Source organism: Schistocerca cancellata, chromosome 2 (genome assembly GCF_023864275.1).
Source record: "Schistocerca cancellata isolate TAMUIC-IGC-003103 chromosome 2, iqSchCanc2.1, whole genome shotgun sequence".
Taxonomy (NCBI): domain Eukaryota; kingdom Metazoa; phylum Arthropoda; class Insecta; order Orthoptera; family Acrididae; genus Schistocerca; species Schistocerca cancellata.
The window spans coordinates 157392985-157419269 of record NC_064627.1 but is presented as its reverse complement, the minus strand read 5'-3'; the positions used below and the strand labels follow the sequence as shown (position 1 = coordinate 157419269).

General features: G+C 43.3%; 1 protein-coding gene across 1 annotated transcript in view; it reads left to right on the top strand.

Annotated features, from left to right (window-relative positions):
- Positions 1-802: 802 nt before the first annotated feature.
- LOC126161445 (troponin C) overlaps positions 803-26285 on the top strand; it is a 58659-nt gene continuing 33176 nt past the window's right edge. Inside the window, exon 1 of the mRNA XM_049917260.1 lies at positions 803-942. Coding sequence (XP_049773217.1) covers positions 940-942 — 3 coding nt within the window. The 5' untranslated portion in view covers positions 803-939. The remainder of the gene's footprint in view (positions 943-26285) is intronic.

Here is a 26285-nt window from a genome sequence, read left to right as displayed (position 1 = left end):
GACGCCTTGACTCGGTTGATAATCCGAGAGGACTTTATCATCGAGATCCGCCGAGAAAGTCTAAATTCGCAGTTTCTTCAACCTCCGTTTTCAGTCTTTAGCACTGACTATTCATAAGGCGTAAGTGCGTATATGATCCATGATTACAACATAATTTCTGAGTAGAGATTCAAAAAATTAGAATCAATAAGAGAATGGTGATTTTTTTTCTAATATTGAACCACTCACCACTTTTCTTTGTCCGATTTCTACCTTTATTACAGGAAATAATGTGAACAAAAAACAGAAAACTGATTATTTCAGAAACCGGTTGCCATGAGAGCTTTTAGCAGTCAGGTTAAACTGGCGTAGAAAAAAACCGATATAACCAAAAACCGATTGTTTTAGCAATAACCGCCATCCTTAAACTATTGCCGGATGTGGTCTAATTTCGATTCGTTCATAGTTACGTGTCCTTAAAAAAAGAAAGTGATAAAATTCTGTTCCACATCTCCAAAACAAAGTTCCTAGGTACGCTAGGTTATACGGTAGTAAGGTCGCAACTAATAACTTTGCGATCCTCAGTGTTTTTCCAGGTCTGAAAATAGGGCTGACGCAGCCGTGCAGTACTCGCAGAAACCGCTGACGACGTTTTGCTGGCAGGTGCCGAGATTCCAGCAGCGACAATGTGCGGCGCCGCCCACGCTCCCTGTGGCCTATTTTTATTGTCACTAGGATTTCCGCCGGTGCTGGTGGGTGCGGCCTCGCAGAAGCAGGGAGAGGGGAGAGAGAGCGGCGCGCATAGCCGATGTGCCGCTGCAAATAGTCGTCTAGCTGCTTGGGGCGGCGCCTGCTATATAGGCCGCCCGCGACGCACCTCGCGTTCGCCAGTCCGCTCGCAACAGACACCGCCGAGGCTTCGCCGCCAAACACCACACCAGCGTCACTACACCAGCAGCCATGGTGAGTCACGAGCTCCGCAGGCGCCACCCCAGGCAACTGGCCACTCGCCGACCTCCGTAGTATCAGGATTGCACCGCCCACTTGTACAGTGGGTCTTGCGGATTTCAAGTCATCGTGGCAATAGCGTGAAGGTTTTGAATGTGCCGTTACAATCTGAAGCACTCCGATAATGCAGTCGACCAGAATCATGTAGGACTACTGAAATCATTACCGGGCTCCACTGTTTCAGGGCGGCTCAAAAACCTTATAAAAACAATCGATTCGGTTGATTTTAGTCCTGCGTATCACTTGGATTATTATTCACTCATTTCTTTCGAGTGAAACCAGTCTGTGGTGACAACCGAACAAAACAGACGATTCAGATCATTGTGATTTTGCATATTGACTGAATTGCTCTTTTTTTTTTTCAAGTGAAACCTGTCTGTAATTCTTCTGTCGGTTGAACTATGTATTCGTTCTTTCAGCTAGAAACTCTCTTAGGTGTTTTAGTTTACTGAGCTATCCATTCGTTCTTCTCAGTGAAACCAGTCTTTTCATCACTTAAAACTGATTAAATCATTGGTGGGAATTGTATTGTTCCAGCTACAGTTGCCTTGTAATTAATTAAGCCGATATATCGTTGGGGGTACAATTTTGAGCGTAGAAGTTGCCTTAGGGATACATAAAGAAGACGGGAGCATTGTCAAATTTTAGCGACTGGCTGCATTTCATTTCACTGAAAAGATGTAATCTGTCCATGAAGTAAAAAGCATTTAAATCTACAGTCTGAACTGCTGGTCTAGCGGTGGGAAGCGAAAATCTCCAGTGAGATTCTCTCCCAATAGAGTCTTCCTTCCCATAACGAAGAATAATACAGATATGTGGCTTGTCGGAAGTTATATTCATTACGTAGTGGGAAGCGGATATGATCCGGACCCTTGTGGCTTTTACCAGTATATTACGGCCCTGGATATGGCAAAGGATACCATGCTATCGTGGGCGTTTTGCGAATATGCAATAGTCGTCAAGGATTTGGATGGAAAGTAGTATCCCTTTTTGAGTGTTCTGTTTCTGTGTCCTTACTTTTGGTAAAAAAAAAAAAAAAAAAAAAAAAAAGTGTTGAGTTAACAGGTCCTCATGGTATTTTCATCATGGTCCCTTTGCAGTGCTATTGATACACAGTGTACTTCCTTTATGTGGCCCTCATTGTCTTGGTAAAATAAAAATTGTTGCAGCTCACGACTGGAAATGATTTTTTTCTTTTTTATGTGGCTGAAACCATGTAGCATAAGCTCCGATTTTGTTTCTTTCTTTCTTGAGTAGTAAGTTGTAAGGTTTCACCAAAAAACAGATAAATAAAAATAAAAAATAAAAGGCCATTACTATGTGGGACCAGCACAGTGTCAGGCTGGAGGGGGGTGGGGAGGGAGAGGGTGCAAGTTATCACGGCGAGGCCTCGGGATTCCACCCCATCCCTGCGTACCATGTCTCCACCCAGCCTGAACCTGACTTTCTCCGTTCTTTCCTGCCACTACCAGCTAAAAAAGAGATAGTAAAGTGCATGCATGGAAACCAGAAGGTAGCGGAAAAAAACAGAGAAAGGGGGTAGCATCTAAAAAAAGCGGTAAGGCACCTACCTGGAAACAGGTCACAGCATCGAATTTAAATTCGGTCACGGATTTTTCAGTCTTCCTTTTAACTTAGCCTTCACATCTCAGTGATGTGAGGAGTCGCCAAAAACGACACGTGGTTCGGATTCCACGTTAAACTGTATGTCCACTTTCCCCGGTTGGATAGCTGGGGCAGATTAGAGACATCAAGGCCGCCGAAGTGGCGTCCGATAGAAAGACTTGCATCAGGCCAGTGAGCAGTACGAAATTAGTATTATTATTTGAATTTAGTACTTAAAATTTTATCCAACTATTTGTGCCGAAGGTAAATATATTTTACAGAATATTACCTTATTAGGTACGTGCAAACTAATTTACATTTTACAGCTTCGCAGGTGCAGTATTTCACTGGCGTGAAAAAGTACTATTCACATTCACACACTGGTGCCTTAGTTACACAGTTAAGTCGTTCTCTGGCCACCACTGTAAACAGTCTGCAACCACGTTCGCACCTCCCTCGACCGCTGGAAGAGACAAGTGGAGTCGCTTGCTGCAGGTGCACCCAGTTCCGAGTGGAAACATTTGGCATCAAATGATCGTTTTGGCATTGTTAAATATCTTTGCCTACGCTCCGTTGTCGCCCATCATCACTGTTATTGCCGTTCCAATACTTGCTTCTTATTGAGTACTACAAAATAGATTTACTTCAGTTTGTCATCTATATTTATGAAACGGTGTTTTCTTAATACTGAACTTTGTGTCTGGATCGGAATCCGAAACCCTCAGTGGCGTACTAACAGAAGAAATCATAAGACAAGATAAAAAGTGACCCTATAAACTAAGTGCAATGTACAGTCTGGAAGTGTGATTCATCTTCTGAAACTGTACTAACTAAAGAAATTTTCAGAATATTAACGAACGAAGACAAATATTTATTGTGAAAGAAAAAAAAAAGTTCAAATGAGTGTGAAATCTTACGGGACTTAACTGCTAAGATCATCAGTCCCTAAGCTTACACACTACTTAACCTAAATTATCCTAAGGACGAACACACACACCCATGCCCGAGGGAGGACTCGAACCTCCGCCGGGATCAGTCTCACAGTCCATGACTGCAGCACCAAAGACCGCTCGGCTAATCCCGCGCGGCGGTCAGGTGTCAGTATATGCTTAACGAGCCAGTGATTAACTCACCAAACAGTTAAAAAAAATTATCATGTGCTTGCTGTTCACGTCACCTCAGCACTTACCGAGAGAATCGGTGATGAGTCCAAATCAGTGCGAAGAGAGACACAGGGCTTCAATAAATTTAAATAAAAATTAATTTTTTATTTATTCAGAAATAAATTCATATTGTAACACCACCTATTAACCTTTGCAAACCAATCAGAAATCCGTGTTTAATGCCGGAAGTACGAAAGAAATAGCATTTAAGAATGGAAATATGTAAATTTCCAAAATAATTCAGTTTTATAAATACGCTTTTTACTCATATCTGTTTAAAATAAGATTTTGCTCCAAAAGTTTTAGCAGCCCTAGTTATGGTTCATATGTAAACGAAATGGTTAAAAGGTTGTAAATGAAATAACTAAAACCCGGCGACAGTGGAAACAATCATAAATTGCCGTAGCTGCTAGCGACTTGTGTTCTCACATTAAGTGAAACCACTGAAACATGGAGAGTGAGTGAGAAACATTCACGTAGCGGAAATGGCTGAAAGGGTAGTTGTTTCCATTAGACTGAAAAAAAACGACTGAACGAAAAAACTACCGACTCTCCAGTCGGTTGGCCCATCAGTAACATTTGTACAGTGGACCTTGCGGATATCTTTCCTCAGGCGAGAGTGTAGGTTTTAGATATGTCGCTGCGATCTGAAGCACTGCGATAATGGAGTAGGGTTTTTTTCGCTTTTTAATAATAAGCCGGTAAGAAGCAACTGACAAATCAATTTTCCATAGCAGCTGTGTAAAAAGTTTTGGTTCTTAAATAAACTTTCTTTCAAAAATGAGCAATGTTTATTTGCAAAATTTCGATTGCGTTGAAATACTGGGCTACTATAGCAAATGGGAAAAGTGATATTACAGCACCATCAGTAGAAACGAGCAACATACACCTGACATAAGAATCGTACCTCGTTTGTATTGCAGAAAGGCACCTCCGTAGTTTTAAAGTATTTTATGAAGTGCCGTTGCAATAAAACACACTGCTCCGTTTGCTTCACAAGATTAAAGACGGAGGAGGCATAACAGACTTGCGACCTAACACTAGGAGAAAACATTCACAATGGTTCTTGGGATAGAATGTAAATTTGACTAATATATTTGCAATTTTATTGGCATGTTACAAACCTGGGATCATAACTGAATCCTTAATTTTATGGTTGCTTCAGGGCGAAAAATTGTTGCCATCGAAAGTGACGATGCAGAGCAGTCGTCAACTTGGGACCTTTCACTCACGATATTACCGCGCGTCTCCTTCACCTTCGCCATCTTTGCTGCAGACAATGAGACCAATTTATGCCACAGCCCCGATCCACTATCGATCGAGATGCCTTAGATTACTTCAGACGGTTTTAACAGTTAGGTTAAACTGGAGACGAGAATACTGGTATAACAGAAAACTGATTATATAAGAAAAAGTACCACCACAGCTGTACCTTGAGAATGCCTTTATTCTAGCACACGACTAATTTGGATGGCACGTTAATGCCATCCTGCCACTGCCAAAAGCGTATTTGATTTCCTTGGCGCATTTACTGTGGGACCCTTGTTATTAGCACACGTGGGCTAGCTTTCATCAGGAGTCTATACTCGACACCACGTTGTTTCCAGAGAGTTTAAGCAGCACAGAACAACTTATCAATAACTGTTTCCAGAGAGTTGAAGCAGCACAGAACAACTTATCAATAACTGTCCTCCCATCCCAGTTTGCCTTGCTGCCAAACTGGGTTAGAGTCATTGTTGTTGCTAGGCGTGTAATAAACTTCGCACCCGGTAATCACCCGCCAAGGGCCTTGCTGCAGTCGTAACACTGACTCCTGTCACAACACCGAAGTTAAGCGCTGTCGTACTTGGCTAGAACTAGGGTGAGTGACCGTCCTGTTCTGCCGAGCGTTGTTGCCAAGTGGGGTGCACTCCGTCCTTGTGAGGCCAGTCGAAGAGTTACTTGACTGAGAAGTAGCGGCTCCAGTCACGAAAACTGACAGAAGCCGGGACACCACCGACTACTTGCCCCTGCATATCCGCATCCAGTGACGCCTATCGGATAAGGATGAGACGGCGGTCGAGAAGTGTCGTTGGCCCTCCCGATGCCTTTTCGGACGGAGTCTGTAATCCCCCGAAGCCTAAGGGCTTGCCGCAGCGGTTCTAGGCGCTTCAGTTCGGAACCACGCTGCTGCTACGGTCGCAGGTTCGAATCCTGCTTCGACATAGATGTGTGTGATGTCCTTCGGTTAGTTAGATTTAAGTAGTTCTAACAAGGGAAGGCCATGACGTTTGGAACGCGGATTTACTGCAAACTTCGTACACTCGTAGTACCCCATCAGGACTACAAAATGTATGAGCAGTAGCACGTATTTCTCAAGCGTTATTGAGAAAATCGCAAGATAATTTCGGTCGTCAAATATATACCTGCGCGTGGCCATTTTTACCACGAAGCGACGGCAGCTGAGTGGTTAGCGTTCAAGCCCGTAATCGCTGGATCGATGGATCTAGTCCCGATCGTCAGTTTTTTATATTTTCAACACAGTCATTTTCTTTACTATTTATAAGACAATTGATATAATGGGAAAAATACATGTAATAGGATAAACTTTTATGATATTTACAATGTTATTTGGCTGTCTACAAATTTTAATTATCAAAAATACTATAATATTCATAACTATCGACTAGTAAACGACCAAACGTGTAAAGTGATACTGAAAATGTATGCTTGTCCGTGATTTGAGAAATCCCTTATAAATGGAAGGAGCCTGAAACTACCTGTTACCTGCAAGTTTTGACCGGCACACACGGCTTTCGAAAGATGTACAATTAATCGTCGCTTTCGACATTGCGAGTACAAGTTGCAGGATGGTATTTTTCGTCAAAACATGGAAAACATAAAGTTATGAATATTATATTATTTGTGATAATAAAAATTTGTAAACTGCCAAATAACATTGTAAATTTAATAAAAGTACATCTGATTACGCGTTTTTTCCCATTATATCAATTGTAATACAAATAGTAAAGGAAATGACTGTGTTCAAAATAAAAAAAACTGACGAACTGGACTCGATACAGAGATTACGGTGCTTGAACGCTAGCCACTTGGCTGCCGCCGCTTCATGGTAAAAATGGCCATGCGCAGGTATATATTTGACGACCAAAATTATCTTGCGATTTTCTCAATAACGCTTGAGAAGTACGCGCTACTTCTTACACATTTTGTTGTCCTCATGGGGTACTACGGGTGTACGAAGTCAGACGTAAATCCGCGTTCCAAACGTCGTGGCCTCCCCTTGTAAGTCTAGGGGACTGATGACCTCAGATGTTAAGTCCCATAGTTCTTAGAGCCTTTTGAACTATTTTTGAACCCACCAGCTCACAGGAAATATTGGTTGTATAAAAAAAGTATTTTTCCAGTAGCTCAAGGTGGTAATACGACAGTTTTCGAAGTAAGCGCAGTCGGGCTTGACTAGCACTTGGATGGGTGACCGTCTGGTTATGTCGCGCGCCTCTGGCAAGCGGGGTGCACTCAGGCCTTAGAGGCCATTTGAGGAGCAACGTGACTGAGAAGTAGCGGCTGCGGTCACGAAGGATGACAGCGGCCGGGAGAGTGGTGTGCTGAACACATGCCCCTCCATATCCACATCCGGTGACGCCTATCGGCTGAGGATGATACGGCGGTCGGTCGGTATCGTTGTGCCTTCAAGGCCTGTTCCGACGGAGTTCAGTATAGCAATTTCCCAAAATCACCCACAAACATATTCTTCCTACTGTATCGTGTAGGCACAAGACGTAGATGTCGTAATTTCCCACCGTTCCTGATGTTCCGGATTTTCATAGACAACATTATAAGAATGATCCTAGAGCTAATTGAACGGCTAGGTGTCTCACAAGTCTCGAACTCCCTTGTGATTGATTTTGCGTGAAACGCTGTATACCAATTGGTTCTGTAAGGTATTTCACTGAAAGAGCGCCTCTGAAGTGGCTGTGGAAGAACTTTTGCAGGTACATAAGGTAAGCTTGTGAGGAGGTAGCCAGACGTGCAGGTGACACATAGGCAGGTAGACCCATAACCTACGCCAAACCTCGGGCCGTTGCACGCTGTCGTCAGCCTTTTATATCTGACACTGCGACCCGTATTAATAGAGCAGGGCCCTGCTTTTATTCTGCAGAAATGCGCCTGGCTCGCTCCCAGCACCTCGTTACGCCAGACGAGCCGTTTATCTTCGCCACACTGGGGGAAGATAACGGGAAGACTAATTGCGTCTCACTTTGAACAATAACTCGGGCGGAGCTCCGTGGCAAAGGTACGTCTTTGTTGCTAGGGAGACTTCTTTCTGAATGAGCTGCTGAAATTATGGCGACCTGGCACGGTCGGAAGTGTTGCCCTTTGTCTTCATTACTATGTAAATCAATTACTGAATGTAGTGACAGTAACGCCGACGTAAAATCCACACTGTTTCTGATCTCTCTTCTCTCTGGACTCTTCGGGCACCAACGACAACACGTGAAGTGGCAGTACCTGCATATTGGAACCGTATAGATAATACTGTTCGTTGGTGAGAGCATTTAATAAAAGTCTTAAAGTTCGTTGACCACTTTACTGTGTACAGGACAGCCAAACACCTGTCGCATGGACAGATTCAAAAATGGCTCTGAGCACTATGGGACTTAACTTCTGATGTCATCAGTCCCCTAGAACTTAGAACTACTTAAACCTAACTAACCTAAGGACATCACACACATCCATGCCCGAGGCAGGATTCGAACCTGCGACCGTAGCAGTCGCGCGGTTCGGGACTGCGCGCCTAGAACCGCTAGACCACCGCGGTCGGCAAGGACAGATTCGTCTTACGATATTTCCTGGAAACTGATTTAACTGTAGACTGGATACGACGGCGGAAAATAAACGACTTCAACACTATGACGTTACTGTTTACTAAATAATTTCACACATTCTTTAATGCTATCAGCACGACGGATTGATTGAAAACCTGAAGTTCGTGAGCACGTGAAGAGATTTTACAAGCTTCTAGACCTGTGGCATAAAATATTTTAAACATTGTTAGAAGCAATTGATTCGTTGCACATCCGCAAAGTTCTTTTCTAAGGCCACTTTCACCTCTACGAGTGCTTGCAACAGACTGACTCCGAGCAATGTAGCCTTCATTCCGCCATTAGCAAACTCATAACAGTACATTTCCTGTACATGATACTATGCAAACTTTATATCTAGCCACACAACTTGAGCTTAGCGCTTATTCCTCTGAAATGTTACAATATTACAATTTCATTGTGATTCGATGGTACATCTTGTGCGTAATAAACTTGCTCCTCACGTGCAGAGTTTCAAGTGAATAGAAACTATATTAAAATTAATATCTATCACAAAAGTTACATATCAATGAGGACTAGAATTTTAAGTTTTACGAGATGCCTTTGCGTTTTTTCTGGGGTACTTACTTTCGGTTTTATCTGCTTATTATTATCATTAATCGGCCAAACATTAGAGCTACTTTTAACTATTTTTTTTAAATTAACAAGAATAATGTGTCTACAGCTTGCTACTCTCGTTTATTAACATATAATGCCACTATACTTGCAGTTTTTCGTATTATTGTTACATAAATTATTTTTTAATTATCGGAATCGACATTGTGCCCCATTATTAACGTTGCATATTTTTAATGAAAAATCTGATACTTAAATTCGGTAGGGCTGGTCAAGCGCTGCCTGCAGACACTTTGTTTCCTACGACGGATTAGGGCAAATTGAAGTTATTGACGTATAAAGAACAAAGTTAGCTCTAAATCTATGATCGTCCGTAATTAACTATTCCGCAAGTATAATCGGTCTTTAAATTGTCATTCGCCGTGGGCTTCCCGATATAGCAACCTGCTGCTCTCATTAGAGCCATGGTTTACTTTATGTTCGTACATACTGCCGGTACCGGTCGCTGCACAAACTCTGGCAATTCCCATATGCCATGTGTCCGCACTCACGCCACGCCTCCAATCAAACCTACACGCGAGAATGTTTTCGTATTACAATGTGGAATTAGGTATTCACAAATGACGAATGCTTTTGAATGTACACGCGTCACACCAGTTGGCAATAGCATCTGAAATGCTTTGGAAATCTGTTTCAACTAAGTGTTTACAAATTCAGCGATAAAGAAGTAAAACGTTTCCAGAGCATCAAGCCCAGCTGTCAAGAATTTTTTCTTGAATAAAATCTTAACAAACATCAAATAGAATCACCGTTTACTTATCAATAGTTGCAAATGAAGTAGGTACTGCTAATAGAGAATATTTATGGACATCGTGGTAAGAATTAACTGCCAATTCGTTCTGAATTATATTGAAATTGTGGCAGGAGTTGCCAACATATCTATTGTTAGCTGTCTATCTGCTTTAATAATTGAACTAGCCTTTGCTAGGCAGAGTCGAGACTGAAAAAAATTGTTTGAAAGGTGTGCCCTAGAACCATATAATACGTGATTATATTTTAATGTAAATAGGTCATTCATTGTAGGGACAGATCTGTGCTGTTGTATTAGGTCTAGAAATACATAACAGAATGACTGATAAAAGTATACACTCATATTGCTACGGAAGTAACACGACTGGTTCGTTTACAAGCTCAAACAATGCCTACATCTCACCAGTCGCGCTCCAGATCTCGGCTGATGTACATCTACAGAGCGCCAGGTTAAGTGTTTATCTTTTTCTGTGTTTTCTTCGTAGTATATTTATAACATGTTGTGCGTGTTTTTCTGTTTAAGAGGTTCAATCTCAGGTTTTTGTCAGTGTGAATTAATTCAGCACTTCCTAGTGTACCCGACGCGGTGGAACCGCTCTCGCAGCAGGTTGAGTGGCGGGTGGTAACACGTTCGCGTCGCTCGAGGAGGGCCAATGTGGAGACTGGCCACTTAGCCTCGCCCATTCACCCTGAGACTGGACAGGTGGCCGCTCCTTCAGCAGGGTCCGAGCAGGGGAAGAGGTTTACTAGTTATCGGGAGATCCAACGCTAGTCTTGTTACGGAGCCCCTTAGGCAGATAATGTGCAGGACTGGAAAGAAAGCCAATGTGCAGTCGGCATATCTGCCGGGGGAGTCTCATCCGAGATGTAGAAGCAGCTTTGCCTGCGACTATCGAGCGTGCACGATGCATTCTGCAAGTTGTGGCTCACGTCGGCACCAGCGACACCTGTCGCTTGGCTTTTGGGGACATCCCCAGTTCATACAGGCGGCTGGCGGAGGTTGTGAAGATTGCTGGCCTCATGAGCGGGGGGCAAGTAGTGCTCGCAGTTTGCAGCATTGTTCCTAGAGTTGATAGGGGCCCTTTGGTTTGGAGCCGAGTGGAAGGTCTCAACCAAAAGCTTCGTCAACTCTGTGACGGTTTTGGCTGCAGATTTATGGACCCGCGCTATCGTAGGGCTCCCCTTGATAGGTCAGGGGTGCATTACACAAAGGAAGCAGCTACTTGGGTAGCAGAGTACCTGTGGAGCGCACATTAAGGTTTTTTAGGCTAGGCGGTAGTTTGAGGTGGACTGATGGACACTCGCCAGTCGATGCCCAGCAAGGAAAGTCAGACAGCATAAATACAAATCAAGTGTCAAGACTTCATCAGTAAACTGCCGAAGTATTCGTAATAAAATTCCCTATTTTAGTGCTTTCCATGAAAGTTCTCACGCTCAAATTATCCTTGGAACCAAGAGCTGGATGAAACTTGAAGTGGAAAGCTCTGAGATATTTAGCAAGTCGTGTAAAGCTTATCGGAAAGACAGATTTGGAGCCATAAAAGGGGAAGTGTACATGGTAGTTGACAAAAATATCGTCTCTATTGGGATCGAAATTGAGTGTGACAGTGAAGTTATCCGGTGGTGTATAGCAGGTGTAGGCGAAACTAAATTAATTGTTGGACGTTTTTACCAGCCGCACGACTCAGATGTGACAGTTCTATAGACATTCAAATAAAGTCTACGGTCAGTAGCGCGGAAATACCCAGATCATGTGAATACCAGTTGGAGGCGACCTTAACCTACCGAGTGTACGTAGACTGCGATGTTTATGAATTCATTTCGAGGGGTACAGACAGCCAGTCATGCGAAATACATTTGAACACGTTTTCTGAAAGCTGTCTTGAGCAGCTAGCTCGGCAGCCCACATGTAATGGAAATATCTTAGATCTTGTACCTACAAATAGGCCAGACCTTACCGACACTGTCAGCATAGAAACGGGGATTAGCGATCATGATGTCATTATAGCAACTATGGTTACTATAGTTAATAAATCAGTCAATAAGGCTAGGAGAGTGTTTCTGCTAGACAGAGAAGATAAGCAGTTCTTAGTACCTCACTTAGACAGTGAACTGAAATCACTTAATTTCTGTAAGATGGACGTAGAGGAATCATGGGCAAAGTTTAAGCAGGCTGTAAATCGTGGTCTGGATTATTATGCCCCTAGCAAGTGGAAAAAGGATGGGGAAAACCCACCATGGGTTAATAACGTTATTCAAAATGTTCAAATGTGTGTGAAATCTTATGGGACTTAACTGCTAAGGTCATCAGTCCCTAAGCTTACACACTACTTAACCTAAATATCCTAAGGACAAACACACACATCCATGCCCGAGGGAGGACTCGAAACTCCGCCGGGAGCAGCCGCACAGTCCATGGCTGCAGCGCCATAGACCGCTCGGCTAATCCCGCACGGCAATAACGTTATTCGGAAAATGCAGAGGAAGCAGACTCAGTTGCACTCTCGGTTGTAAAGAAAGCACTCAAATAACGACAAGCAAAGTTTAGTAGAGATTCGTGCGTCTGTGAAAGGATCTACATACAAGCATACAATAATTATGAATGGTGGGCTCCATGTGGTTCCCAAGTCGTTCAGCGATCGTAAACCATAAAATTACCAAATATGCAGCAACCAGTCGCAAAATTATGTTTTATTTATTCACCTTTGCAAATCGATTTCAACTGATTAACAGCCATCATCGGTGCTTTAAACCAATATGTGCCCTGAGTAGTAATACTGTCTTAAGCAGAGGTCAAACATAAAGTTTATGTTTGACCTCTGCTTAAGACAGTATTGCTACTAAGGGCACATATTGGTTTAAAGCACCGATGATGGCTGTTAATCAGTTGAAATCGATTTGCAAAGGTGAATAAATAAAACATAATTTTGCGACTGGTTACTGCATGTTTGGTAATCATACAACAATTACCAGCGTCGCACCTCAGCAAAAGATCTGCCACAGAACGCGAGAAAATTCTGGTTGTATGAAACGTCGCTAAGCGGATCGAAGGCTTCCATTCAGTCCCCTGGTAACCAGTCTGGTGTGGGAGTTGAAGAAAGGAAAACTAAAGCCGAAGTTTTAACTTTCACGTTCAAGAAATCGTCCATGCAGAAGAATCGTACAAATATACCGTCATCTGACCATCGGACAGACTCTCGTACGGATGATATAGTAATAAGCATCTCTGTAGAGAGACAACTGAAAGATTTGAAAACATTAGGTCTGGAGGGAAACCCAATTCAGTTACAAAGAGTAGTCTATGGCATTGGCCCCTTAATCTAGCTTACATTTATCGAGAATCGCCCAGCACCAAGTCTCAAGCGACTGGAAACAGGCGCAGGCGTTTCCAGTGTATAAGAAGGGTAAAAGAATGGACCCCCAAGATCACAGACCAATATATCTAACTTCTGTTTGCTGCAGAAGCCTTGATCATATTCTCAGTTCGAATGTAATAAACTTTCTTGAGACTGAGAAGCTTATGTCCACGAACCAGATTGGTTTTAAAAAGCATTGCTCGTGCGGAACCCAGCTTGCCCTTTTCTCGCTTGATATACTGCGTACTGCGGATGAAGGGCGACAGACAGAGTCGATATTTTTAGATTTCCGGAAAGCATTTGACGTGGTGTCTCATTGCATGATGTTAACGAAGGTAAGAGCGTATGGAATAAGTTCACAGATATATGAGTGGCTCGAAGACTTCTTAAGTAATAGAACCCAGTTTGTTGTCCTCGACGGCGAATGTTCCATCAGGGATAAGGTTATTGTCAGAAGTGCCCCAGGGAAGCACGATAACACAGCTGTTGTTCTCCACATACATAAACTATTTGGAGGACAGGGTGGGCTGCAATCTGCGGTTGGTTGATGATGATGATGATGATGTTGTGTACAGTAAGGCGTGGAAGTTGAGTGACTGTAGGAAGATGCAAGGCAATATTTCTAGTTGATGTGATAAATGGCAGGTTGCTCTAAATATGGAAAAAAAATAAGTTAATGCGGATGAGTAGGAAGAACAAGTCTGTAATTTTCGGTTACAGTGTTACTAGCGTAAAGCATAACACAGTCAAGTCAAATATATGGGCGTAGCTTTGCAAAGCGATTTGAAATGGAATGAGTATGCGAGAACTGTGGTAGGGAAAGCGAATGGTCGACCTTGGTTTCTTGGGAGACTTTGAGGAAAGAGTGGTTCACCTGTAAAGGAGTCCGCATATAGGACACTGGTACGACCAATTCTTGAGTATCGCTCGAGTGTTTGGGATCCGCACCACATCGGATTAAAGGAAGACATCGAAGCAGTTCAGAGGCGGGGTGCTAGATTTATTACTGGTAGGTTCGAACAACATGCAAGTGTTACGACGTGCTTCGGGAACTCAAATGGGAATACCTGGAGGGAAGACGACGTTCTTTTCAGGAAACACTATTTAGAAAATTTAGAGAACCGGTATTCGAATCTGACTGCCGAACAATTCTACTGCCGCCAACATGCATTGCGCCCAAGGACCACGAAGATAAGATTCCAGAAATTAGGTCTGATACGGAGGCACATAGTCGTTTTCCCCCTCGGTCTATTTGAGAGTGGAACAGAAAGGAAATGAGCTGTAGTGGTACAGGGTACCCTCCGCAACCCACTGCACGGTGGGTAGCGAATTATCGATGTAGATGCAGGTGTATATGTAGAAAGAAAACCAAGCACGAGACCAGTAGTGATGCTCCAGCAGTAAGAGGTTCCTACTCAATGGTCTGAAGATGACCACAGCAGTGATCGAAACCAGTCACCTTGATAAATAAATCGTGATCAAGACTGTTTTTAATAGTAAATGTGAGACCATTAAATTTTGTGTCGTTCCTACCCCGACAGCAGAAAAGAACTCCCATACTGGACGTGTTTGTTCTTCACTTTTCTTCTGTGGACGTCCAAAGAATTATCAAAGATATTCTTGTGATAAGCCTGGGTGTTGACTCAAAAATCACAAAACAAAGTGGGCTAGGAGCTTCATTTTGGAAGTGCCACTAACAGCCCTGGTCGACTCATTTTTCAGATCATAATCTGCTGCAGATGCCCATCAGTAGAAAGTTAACAGTTGCTTCACTGTGAGTACAAGGTTTCTAGAAGTGATCGTTAATGGTACTCAGCGCATTAGCGTAGGTGGCACACACTCAGTCTGATGAGGTGCCTGTATTTACACACTAAGGGAATGTCAGGTGTGATGTCACTCATGTTACGGATTGGTGGCACCACTCTGGTGTCCATGTGCCCCCGGTTGTGATCCAATAATAAAGGACTAAATACAGCTGAAGCGGTTTATTAATACTGTAGATGACAGCTCGTAGCTGTGGCTGGCCCACCGCTCCCTCCCCCCCCCCCCCAAAAAAAAAAAAAAAAAACCGGAACAACAGTGGCGTGAGCGGAGCTTGTGTAGTACGCATTTCTACCGCTAGGGGTGTATAGCGCAACTCATTGCGAGTTCCATGCCGCTTTTGTTGTAGACCCGGTTTGTTTTGCTGATTTGCAGTGATTGTTTTTACTAGTGCTGTTCTGTTCTTGTTTCGTTTTCTAAACGGCAAGTTTAAGTCAACAACGTGTAGATGTAAAATTTTGTTTTCTACTCGATAAGGATGCCGCTGAAACTGTTTTAATGTTGGAAACAGCTGACCAAGCTTTGGGAAAATCTCAAGTGTACGAGTGGTTTGATCGATTTAAAAAATGTCGACATGTCGACTGATGACAAACCTCTTCCTGGACGTCCATCAACTGCCCGAATCGATGAAAATATTAAAACAATTCGAGAGCTGTGCTCACAGACCGTCGGCAAACAATTGTTCAACTCTCAAAGATTAGTGGGTTATCTTGGAGCTAGATTCAGCGAATTTTAACGGAAGATTTGTGAAAGGAAAGGATTGCCGAAGTTTGTTACTCAGGTTCTGACCAACAATGAAAAGGAACGTCGAGCTGAAACATGTTGTGCTTTGAAACAACAGTTTTAAACTGATACAGATTTTCTGTCAGTGATCATTTCTGCTGTGGAGTCATGCTACTATGGTTACGACCTAGAAGCAAAGCAACAGTCAAGCTAATGGAAGACGTCATCGTTACCCTGTCCAAAAAAAATGTTGTCGAGTCAAATCAAACATCAGAACAATACTGATTTGCATTTTTGTTGCCAACGGTGTAGTTCATTCAGTGTTTGTTCCCCCAGGTCAGACTGTCAATCAAACCTTTTATTTGGAAATTTTAGGAAGATTGTCCGACAGTGTTTGTCAAAGAAGGTGCGATATGTGGCAGATAGGAGATTCTTCCACCATGACAACGCACCTGCACACATAGCCGTCTCTGTTAGACAGTTTTTGGCTAAAAATGGCGTGGTTACGCTGCCACACGCGACTTTTTCTTATTTCCACCCATGAAAAGGGGCACGAAAGGACAATAAATTGACAGCATTGAAGAAGTCAAGAAAGAAACGAGGGAGTAGTTGCCATCCATTTCTAAACATGACTACAAAAAATGTTTCGAACTGTGGAAACACCAGTGAGACAAATGGATTAGTTGTAATGGAGAATGTTTTGAAGGGGATAAGGTTGTTTTGTAAACATTTGAAAACATGTACCTTTTAAAAAATAATTCCTTTTCTTTTGGGGCGGGGGGGGGGGGGGGTACACACTTGTTCATGTACAGGTAGATGTTGATGTTACGTCCTGGTCACTGCCATGTAAAGTAAAAATTTGTAAAAGTTTTCAACAAAGATTATGTTAGAGATTGATAGTAATCCATCTAGAAGTAGGAACACAACTGGTCATTAAAACTGCTACTCCAAGACGAAATGCAGATGATAAACGGGTATTCATTGGACAAATATGTTATACTAGAACTGACATGTGGTTACATTTTCACGCAATTTGGGTGCATAGATCCTGAGAAATAAGTACCCAGAACAACCACCTCTGGCCGTAATAACGGCGTTGACACGCCTGGACATTGAGTCAAACAGAGCCTGGATGGCATGTACAGGTACAGCTGCGCATGCAGTTCAACACGATACCACAGTTCATCAAGAGTAGTGACTGGCGTATTGTGACGAGCCAGTTGCTCAGCCACCACTGGCCTGACTTTTTCAGTTGGTGGGAGATCTGGAGAATGTGCTGGCCAGGGCAGCAGTCGGGCCCGTACAGGACCTGCAACATGTGGTCGTGCATTATCCTGCTGAAATGAAGGGTTTCGCAGGGATCGAATAAAGGATAGACCCACGGGTCGTAACACATCTGAAATGTAGCGTCCAGTGCTCAACGTGCCGTCAATGCGTACAGGAGGTGACCGAGACGTGTAACCAATGACACACCATACCATCACGCCGGGTGACACGCCAGTATGGCGATGAGGAATACACGCTTCCAATGTGCGTTCACCGCGATGTCGCCAAACACGAATGGAACCATCATGATGCTGTACACAGAACCTGGATTCATCCGAAAAAATGACGTTTTGCCATTCGTGCACCCAGGTTCGTCGTTGAGTACACCATCGCAGGCGCTCCTGTCTGTGATGCAGCGTCAAGGGTAACCGCAGCTATGGTCTCCTAGCTGATAGTCCATGCTGCTGCAAACGTCGTCGAACTGTTCGTGCAGATGGTTGTTGTCTTGCAAACGTCCCCATCTGTTGACTCAGCGATCGAGACATGGCTGCACGATCCGTTACAGCCATGCGGATAAGATGCCTATCATCTCGACTGCTAGTGATACGAGGCCGTTGGGATGCAGCTCGGCGTTCCGTATTACCCTCCTGAACCCACCGATTCCATATTCTACTAACAGTCATTGGATCTCGACCAACACGAGCAGCAATGTCGCGATTCGATAAACCGCAATCGCGATAGGCTACAATCCGACCTTTATCAAAGTCGGAAACGTGATGGTACGCATTTCTCCTCCTTACACGAGACATCACAACGTTTCACCAGGCAACGCCGGTCAACTGCTGTTTGCGTATGAGAAATCGGTTGTTAACTTTCCTCATGTCAGCACGTTGCATATGTCGCCACCGGCGCCAACCTTGTGTGAATGCTCTGAAAAGCTAATCATTTGCATATCACAGCATCTTCTTCCTGTCAGTTAAATTTCGCGTCTGTAGCACGTCATCTTCGTGGTGTAGCAATTTTAATGGCCAGTAGTGTATTTTGTCTGTGGCGAGCCTTGTCTTGGGAACTGGACGAACTGTAACAGCATGATCCTAGAGTAGTGCTCTGTGCTTGAGAGGGTTAGGTGAGCATAAGCGACCGTAAAAGTAACCCTACCAATTATCTGACAATAAAGGGGGTTTAAGCCTCAAGCACAACTGTATTTTGTTTTCAGGTAGGGTGTTCAGAAAATACAGTGTTTGCATACCGTTTACCTCCAAGTGAATTCTTATGAATGGTTGTCGAGTTTTGAGGTTGCTGTAGGTGCTCCGCGGCTATCCATTTTCCTCCTATTCTCCCCAGTCTGCTCGAACATGGCGGCTAGACACGGAGCCGGTTTTGGCGCGCCGATTGTCAGTGCTCAGTTCTCCTATAAGTCGTTTTGGAACGAACTGTCTCGTTAAACTCTATCCGCATTTGCAGCCGTGTCACCGAGTTTTCCGACGTCACTCGCGACGCAGATTTGCGATGTCTTGCTCTCTGTTCGGATTTCTGTTATTTTTAAAGCGAGACTCGGTCGTAAAAATAGTTGGAATGTATGGCGGCTGTCGGTTGCAATTATAGCTCAATTTCTTTGTAAACAGGAATGTTAGATGGTAGCAGAGCGAATGTGAAAAAGGAAGGAAGAGAGCTTGCGGAAAATTAATGCGTGTGCGTTTCGCCGCGAGTCCTTTGAGAAATGAGCGGCCGGCGGGGACTGGCAGAGGAGTCGGGTCTGCTGCCAGCGTTTCCGGCCCACGCACAGCGGCAGCGCCTAGAGGGCCGTCTGCGTTACGTAATTTTAGGGCCGTATCAGAGGCGGCGCCGTAAATAGCAGAGGCAGCGATCGAGGAGCGGTGGTGGATGCGTTCGCTGACCATCGGCCACGGCTTCTGCCGGCCGACGTTCTCTAGTCCTCCAGAGAGCCGCCAACCTTCTCCTCTGGGAAGTTGTTCCATTGCGTAAAAGGACAATAGTTATTGTTACTCTTTAAATCTTTACTTTGAAAGTTGTTTAAGCTTCGTATGAAGTTCATATACAGTATCATCCAAAATTAAAAATAAGGAATATAAAAAAATTGCTGAAACGGTAGAGAAAATGGTCTTCGCTTTTTTCCACACAACGTATTTACACACACAGCCAGACAACTCGTTAATCTGCTCACTATGGGGTGTGACCACCTCTGGAAGCAATACAGGCCTGACAAAGACGAGGCATGCTGTGAATGATGTCATCAATCTCACGTTGCAGAGCTGCTCGAAGGTCTCGTGGAAAGGTCGGTGCGTGCTATATGCAACTCGTCTCCCTAGTGAAACCCATACTTCTACATCCACATCTACATCCATAATTCGCAAGCCACCTGATGGTGTGTGGCGGAGGGTACTTTGAGTACCTCTATCGGTTCTCCCTTCTATTCCAGTCTCGTATTGTTCGTGGAATGAAAGATTGTCGGTATGCCTCTGTGTGGGATCTAATCTCTCTGATTTTATCCTCATGGTCTCTTCGCGAGATATACGTAGGAGGACTCCTCGGTGAAGGTATGTTCTCAAAACTTCATCAAAAGCCCGTACCGAGCTACTGAGCGTCTCTCTTGCACAGTCTTCCACTGGAGTTTATCTATCATCTCTGTAACGTTTTCGCGATTACTAAATGATCCTGTAACGAAGCGCGCTGCTCTCCGTTGGATCTTCTCTATCTCTTCTATCAACCCTATCTGGTACGGATCCCACACTGGTGAGCAATATTCAAGCAGTGCGCAAGCAAGTTTACTGTAACCTACTTCCTTTGTTTTCGGATTGCATTTCCTTAGGATTCTTCCAATGAATTGGTCTGGCATCTGCTTTACCGACGATCAACTTTATATGATCATTCCATTTTAAATCACTCCTAATTCCTACTCCCAGATAATTTATGGAATTAGCTGCTTCCAATTGCTGACCTGCTATATTATAGCTAAATAATAAAGGATCTTCCTTTATATGTATTCGCAGCACATTACACTTGTCTACATTGAGATTCAATTGCCATTCCCTGCACCATGCGTCAATTCGTTGCAGAGCCTCCTGCATTTCAGTACAATTTTCCATTGTTACAACCTCTCGATATACGACAGCATCATCCGCAAAAGGCCTCAGTGAAGCTATATGGGGCTCAAATCGGGAGAGCTAGCAAGCCACGCCATGTGTGGAATATCTTCTGTTTCCAAGGAAACATCAAGCACCTGCGCTCTATGAGGTCGAGCGTTATCGCCCATCATTACGAAGTCTGGGTCCACAGCAGCTCGTAAAAACTGCACACTGGGCCTCAAGGCCTTATCAAGATAACTGACAACAGTTAAAGCCTACCGATTCACTTGTACAATTTCATGAAGAAGTGTTTCGTGATCAACGTAATCCCTGCTCACACCATTAGGGATCTTCCTCGATGTTTGGGTCCCGAAAACGTGTTCCACGTCCCTCCAGATGCAAATCCGTAGAGAATCACTCTCCAGCGCAAATAGGAACTCACCTATGAAAAGAACATTGGGCCAGCGTTCGACAGTCCAGGTGGGATGTTAACGACTCAACTCTAGACGCTCCTTTCTGTGAAGACACGTTAGAAGTTCACATACAGCAGATCTCCGACAATAAAGCCACTCTGTCGAAGCCTTCTGTACACACCGTCTGCCTAGATACAACAAGTCCAGTGAATGCTGCGACGTCAGATGCCAGTTGCCGTGCAGTACTAAGGCGATGCTGTCGTGCCCTTACAGCCAAATAACGCTCCTCTCTTTCTGATGTTACACGTGGTCGGCCCGGCGCTGGAACAGAACGGTTCACAATCCAATCTTCCTATGGCCCTCCAACGCAGAGAGGCTGGAACGCGTCTTCTCTGCACCGTCTGTGACTGTGCACACCGCGATTCTGGATGTGGGACTACCCGGAAAACGGTACACCATTTGACAGGTGCCCTGACGTCATAGTCGGCATGGTTGCCCGTTGACCGGAATGCGATCTTCCGTGCAAAGCACGTTCGTACGGACATCCGCTGACAGTTTTTATAGTTATTTTGGGACAAAGGACGGTGAAATAGTGGTTTGTTGCTTTAATTTTGGACACCAGAGTAAATTCGGCTATACAGTGCTGTGAGGAGAATGTTGTCCATTTCAAGTAATAGTACACTAGTTAAAGTCGAACGTCTCTCAATAATTACTATTCGCTTAGGGATATGGCTGGCTTCATAAGAGTATGACAGCGACTTTTCTCTTAAACAGCAGATTAAATAGGACAACATAATCTATTTTATTTTCAGGGTGAATGTGGTTTCTGCTTGTACGGCTGTTGATAACCTAGGACACATTCACAAGTATCTGATAATAGTAAAAGAAAATAACCTGCTTCGTTGTTCAATCTACTCGGCTGACTGCGTTCTGGTGTACCTGAAATAATTTGTAATTCTAACCATATGCGATTCTATTTCTTGCACATTTTAATCAAGCCGGTTTTTAGCGAATATGTGAGCGCCAGCCCAGCTTTAGGTGAATGTAGAGGATGTTGCAGTAATGGTTGCCAACAATCAACGTACATTTGCTACACTGAAATTGGCAACAACTCGGAGGAAAAGTGCTCGACACATACATGAACATTAAATAGAATCAGTTATTTTATCTTAACGAACTATAATTATATTCTGAGATAATAAACAGAAATTATTACTCACAGACCTTTCCATCCACATAACGAAATGTTAGCGTAGAAGTTTGCGTCTTATTCTGCCAAGGACTCGAACAGAAGTGTCACGGTCATTACACAATTAGTGTGAACAATGAACATTGTATTTTCTATAATTTAGTTGCAACACAGACACGACTAGTATCTTAGCTTAGCGGATTTTGTACTTTTGTCATTTCGTATCTTTTCACAGGCAAGAAAATATTTATTTAGCACTTTTTCCATTTTCAGGCGACTATACAGTTAGTTCCTCTTCGTACTCAAAGCCACTGTTTCTAAGAGCGTTAACACTGGAAATAATTTTGAACTACATTAGGGAAAGAGTGCAATCCGAACATATGTGAAGTTATTACTTGCAATTGCATAGGACAGTTATACGAGGGGCGTTCGATAAGTAATGCCTCCCATTTTTTTCTGAAAGCAGGTTGGTTTCATTCAGGATTCCAGTACACCATATTATTCCTCGTTCGTTTGGCTACAAAACCCTATTTTTCCACGTAATTTCCGTTCAATGCGACGGCCTTAGGCCATCTTACTGGAAGGGCCTCTATGCTAGCATTGCACCACTCTTCTGGTCGACGTCGGGGCCAACATCTTGCTCCATGAATAATCTCAACATCATCCACATACTGCTTCCCACCAAGCGCATCCTTCGTTGGGTCAAATAGATGCTCTTTACAGTCTTCTGTTAAGCAAAGACGAGGCCAGCGGGCACACATCTCTGGGCTCCCTAACTGTTGAACGAGGCGTTCAGCTGAGCTGCAAGGAGTTTCATTGTGATTCGTTGGCTACCCCAGTGAGAGTATCCGCACGTTCCAACACAGCAGGAGTCACAGCTGTGTACGGCTGGCCGACACGTTAGAGATCGGACAGGTTTGCCCAAACTTGGTGCGATGATGAAAGACGCCTCGCCCAACGACTCACCGTGCTTTTGTTCACTGTCTGGTCCCTGTAGTCTGCAAGCGCCTGTGAATATCTGAGATGCTATGATTTTTCGCTAAAATAAACCTAATGAGCTCTCTGATTGGAACGCCATTTCATTATAGACCCCATTTTGAAGGCTATGTATAGCGCCGTCACCTATCTGAACTTCATAGAAACTGTGGAGGATGAAGCGGGAATATTCCAACAAATTTCGTATCTTTTCAACGGAAACTGGCCGAAAGAAAGGTTTCAATACTTACTGAAGGCCTATCGTATATGTCTCTTCATTTTATGGGGGTGCTTTTTGCTGTCAACAAACGTTTCTAATGTAACCCATTGTTATCTATACGTTAAATTTAACTTGCAGGTGATTTTTACGGGCAAGATAATGCAAATATATCACCACACGAGACGGATTAAATGTAAAATATGAACTTTCACGGCCGAAAACGTCACTGTTATTGTTTTTTTCTGATTTAGCACAATATAATAGTTGTTTCTCGTATCCTAGCTTCCAAAGTTTCCTATCTTCGCAATCTTTCCAAGTTGTTTCGGGCGTCCTTTTTCCATTAGGTGGCGTTCCTTCCATCATCTTCTTACTCCATCCACCCTAACTTAGACGGCATACGTCGCCATACAATCTCAAACCTTGTGTTTCGATTATGTCTGTTACAATGGCACCCAGGTACATTCTCTTACATGTCTTTCATTTCAAATGTTACCCTGTAGTGTTAACGTACAGGAACACCTAGAAAATCCCTCGCTATTGACAATAAGTTCCTCATAGTGTGCATCGGACCGTCGAAAATGTTACAACCCCCCCTCCTCCCCCCTCCCCCTCCGCAGATTCCTTTGGAGAAGGGGTTGAAACGTTGGTTTCTAACAAGAAATTCGTACGACCACGGCATAATAGGCCGAATAGGCCGGAATACTTTAAGAAGTGTGAATTGAACAGATATTGTTAGAACAGTAACAAAATATAATGCACTTCAGCGCATGATATACAGATCCAAAGTCGTAGTTTTTAATCAATAACTTGATCCACTTTTTCGGATTACTTCTTTTTTCAGTCACAAAATATGTTTAGAAATATCTTCACAATTGGCTTCACTCACTCTCACATCAAGAAGCACCAAAAGTAGTGTCCAGTTTAAAAAAAAGGCAGGGCTCAACCAATCAAATGCTGTTCTCCAGTACTGCTCAACCAAGTAATGTACTACAGTTTCAAGTGCCTGAGACATCTATAAAATTTTCAACAATACAAAGCCGCACTCTGTTCTTAACATTCCCAATGTCAACCAAACTGCAAAGAGCTGCCAGCTTCTAGTGGTATTCCCTTGTTGTCATACCTGAAACTTCATCCCCGAAATCGCTATAGAATTGGAAAAAACATCGAATCAAATACATGATGATTGAATAATTACAGCACTGAACTTAAGCTTGGCAATTTTATGCCTGAATATTTTCCAAAATCGTTATTAACACTTTCACAAGGTTTTTGTGTAATTTATCACAACTCTCCACAAATGAATCCTTAAGTAATTTATCACTCCTGAAAGTTTATATGAAAGCTATTGAAACAATGAGTACCCCCTACCCACTTGGAACCATTATCAAAGCGTTAAATGTCATAAGAACCGATACTAGCACAAAATAAATACCAATTATACGGAAATCTTGCAATTACAACCGAACGTGGAAGAATGAAGCACCCCCATTAATAAATTAATGTAACTACGAAAAAATACATACGGCATCGCGTTACCTACAAATTGGGAACCGTGCTCCCCAACACCACCCATCATTAGCAAATATATTGCAACTCTCTTTTACTAACAGATTTTCTGTTTATTTCCTCTGCAAAGTGCCAGAAAGAAAATGGAAGCTCTGTGTAAGAAGACTTAGAATATTTATGGGTAAAAGAGCTTTCGAGAAGGTGAAAGGTTTCTGGCGCTAAAAAAGAATTCCACTAGAACTAAGCAAGAGATTTACCAAGCGTTTTATCTAGGACGCTGTACTGTATGGCAGCGAATCATGGATAGTCAAAAGGAAAGAGGAAATATACCGGGATAGGTTATGCTAACAAAGATATGGACAGACAGAGTGATAAATGAAGGAAGAATTCTAATATTGGCACGCGAAATAAGTGGAGATGATACAAATGAGGATAGCAGACTGCGAAGAGACTGCTGCAACGAACAGTCATTGAGAGAAATATTACTGGGAAGGCAGGAAGAGGAAGAAGAGGACTTGGAATGTTGAATGACATGAGAAATGGACGAAGTTAGGATCAGATTGAGGAAGAAGCGGCAAAAGACAGTTGAGAACGTCCAGTAGATACACGAAACACGTAATAGAGGGCAATAAAAGTAATAAATCTGTTCTGTGGGTGTAACAGGACCCACTAACTATCCAGAAAACGCTAAAAAAGTAATGATTGTGTGGTGTGCGTACTGTAAGACCTTCGGTACACAAACCATCAGATTATTTGACTTGTCGCTCTAACAAAGTAGGCGAGTGTCAGCAGTATGTCTCGTGGTCTTATCGTTGTGTGTTTATCTTCTGCCATTAGGTCAGATGATAGAAATGCCACTTGCATGCTTAGAGTAGCAGATTGACAGTGACCAACTTTAAACAGAACTTGATTAATTTTCACACACATTTATTAAAATAATAACAAGCATAAAAATTACTTAACTTGGTTCTGGATGCTATTTACAATTGACGATCGGAAGTTGCTTTGGTATTGGTACGTTAATCTTATTCTCACATATATCTCTGATACATGACAAAAATGTCTATACATTTATCTTCATGGCTATGTACAGGAATATGGTAATCTTATTAGGTGCGGACTGAAACTTGACTATAGACTGGTACAGACAAATGTAGACTGGTACAGACTGGTGCAGACAAATGCACACTGAATAATCGGAGGTCTGTACACTCGTTATAATACATCGCGCGTTCATGTATCACTGCGCGAGTGTGATCCGCGAGGAGAAAAGGTTCTATGTTAGCAGCAATCTCATTGGCTGCATTACATATTAATACGCGGATCGGCGGAAGCAGAATTTGGTCCGTCTCTAAGGCAGCGCCATCTCGTAGTGTGGAGACGGACGAGTGCTACGCCTGCGCTGTTGTGCTTAGTGGGGCGCGCTCTAGTGGGAAAGTTGTGTACGCGCTGACTACGCGGAACTATGTACACAGCAGATTGTATCTGACTTGCTGAAAGAATTGTCTAGTACTTCGACGAGATACAGGGTGAGTAAACACTGTAGGTGTATCTGAAGGCATCCATGAGTGCTAGGTGTTAAATTAACCTGATCCCCATTAGTTTAGAGTCCAAGGAATAGCAGCGACTAATGATTAAACCAAATGGATCATAAGTTTACTAGGCAAAATATTAGCCAGCCCATGTAAACACTGTCACTTCAAAGCACTGTAGATGGAGTAGGACCT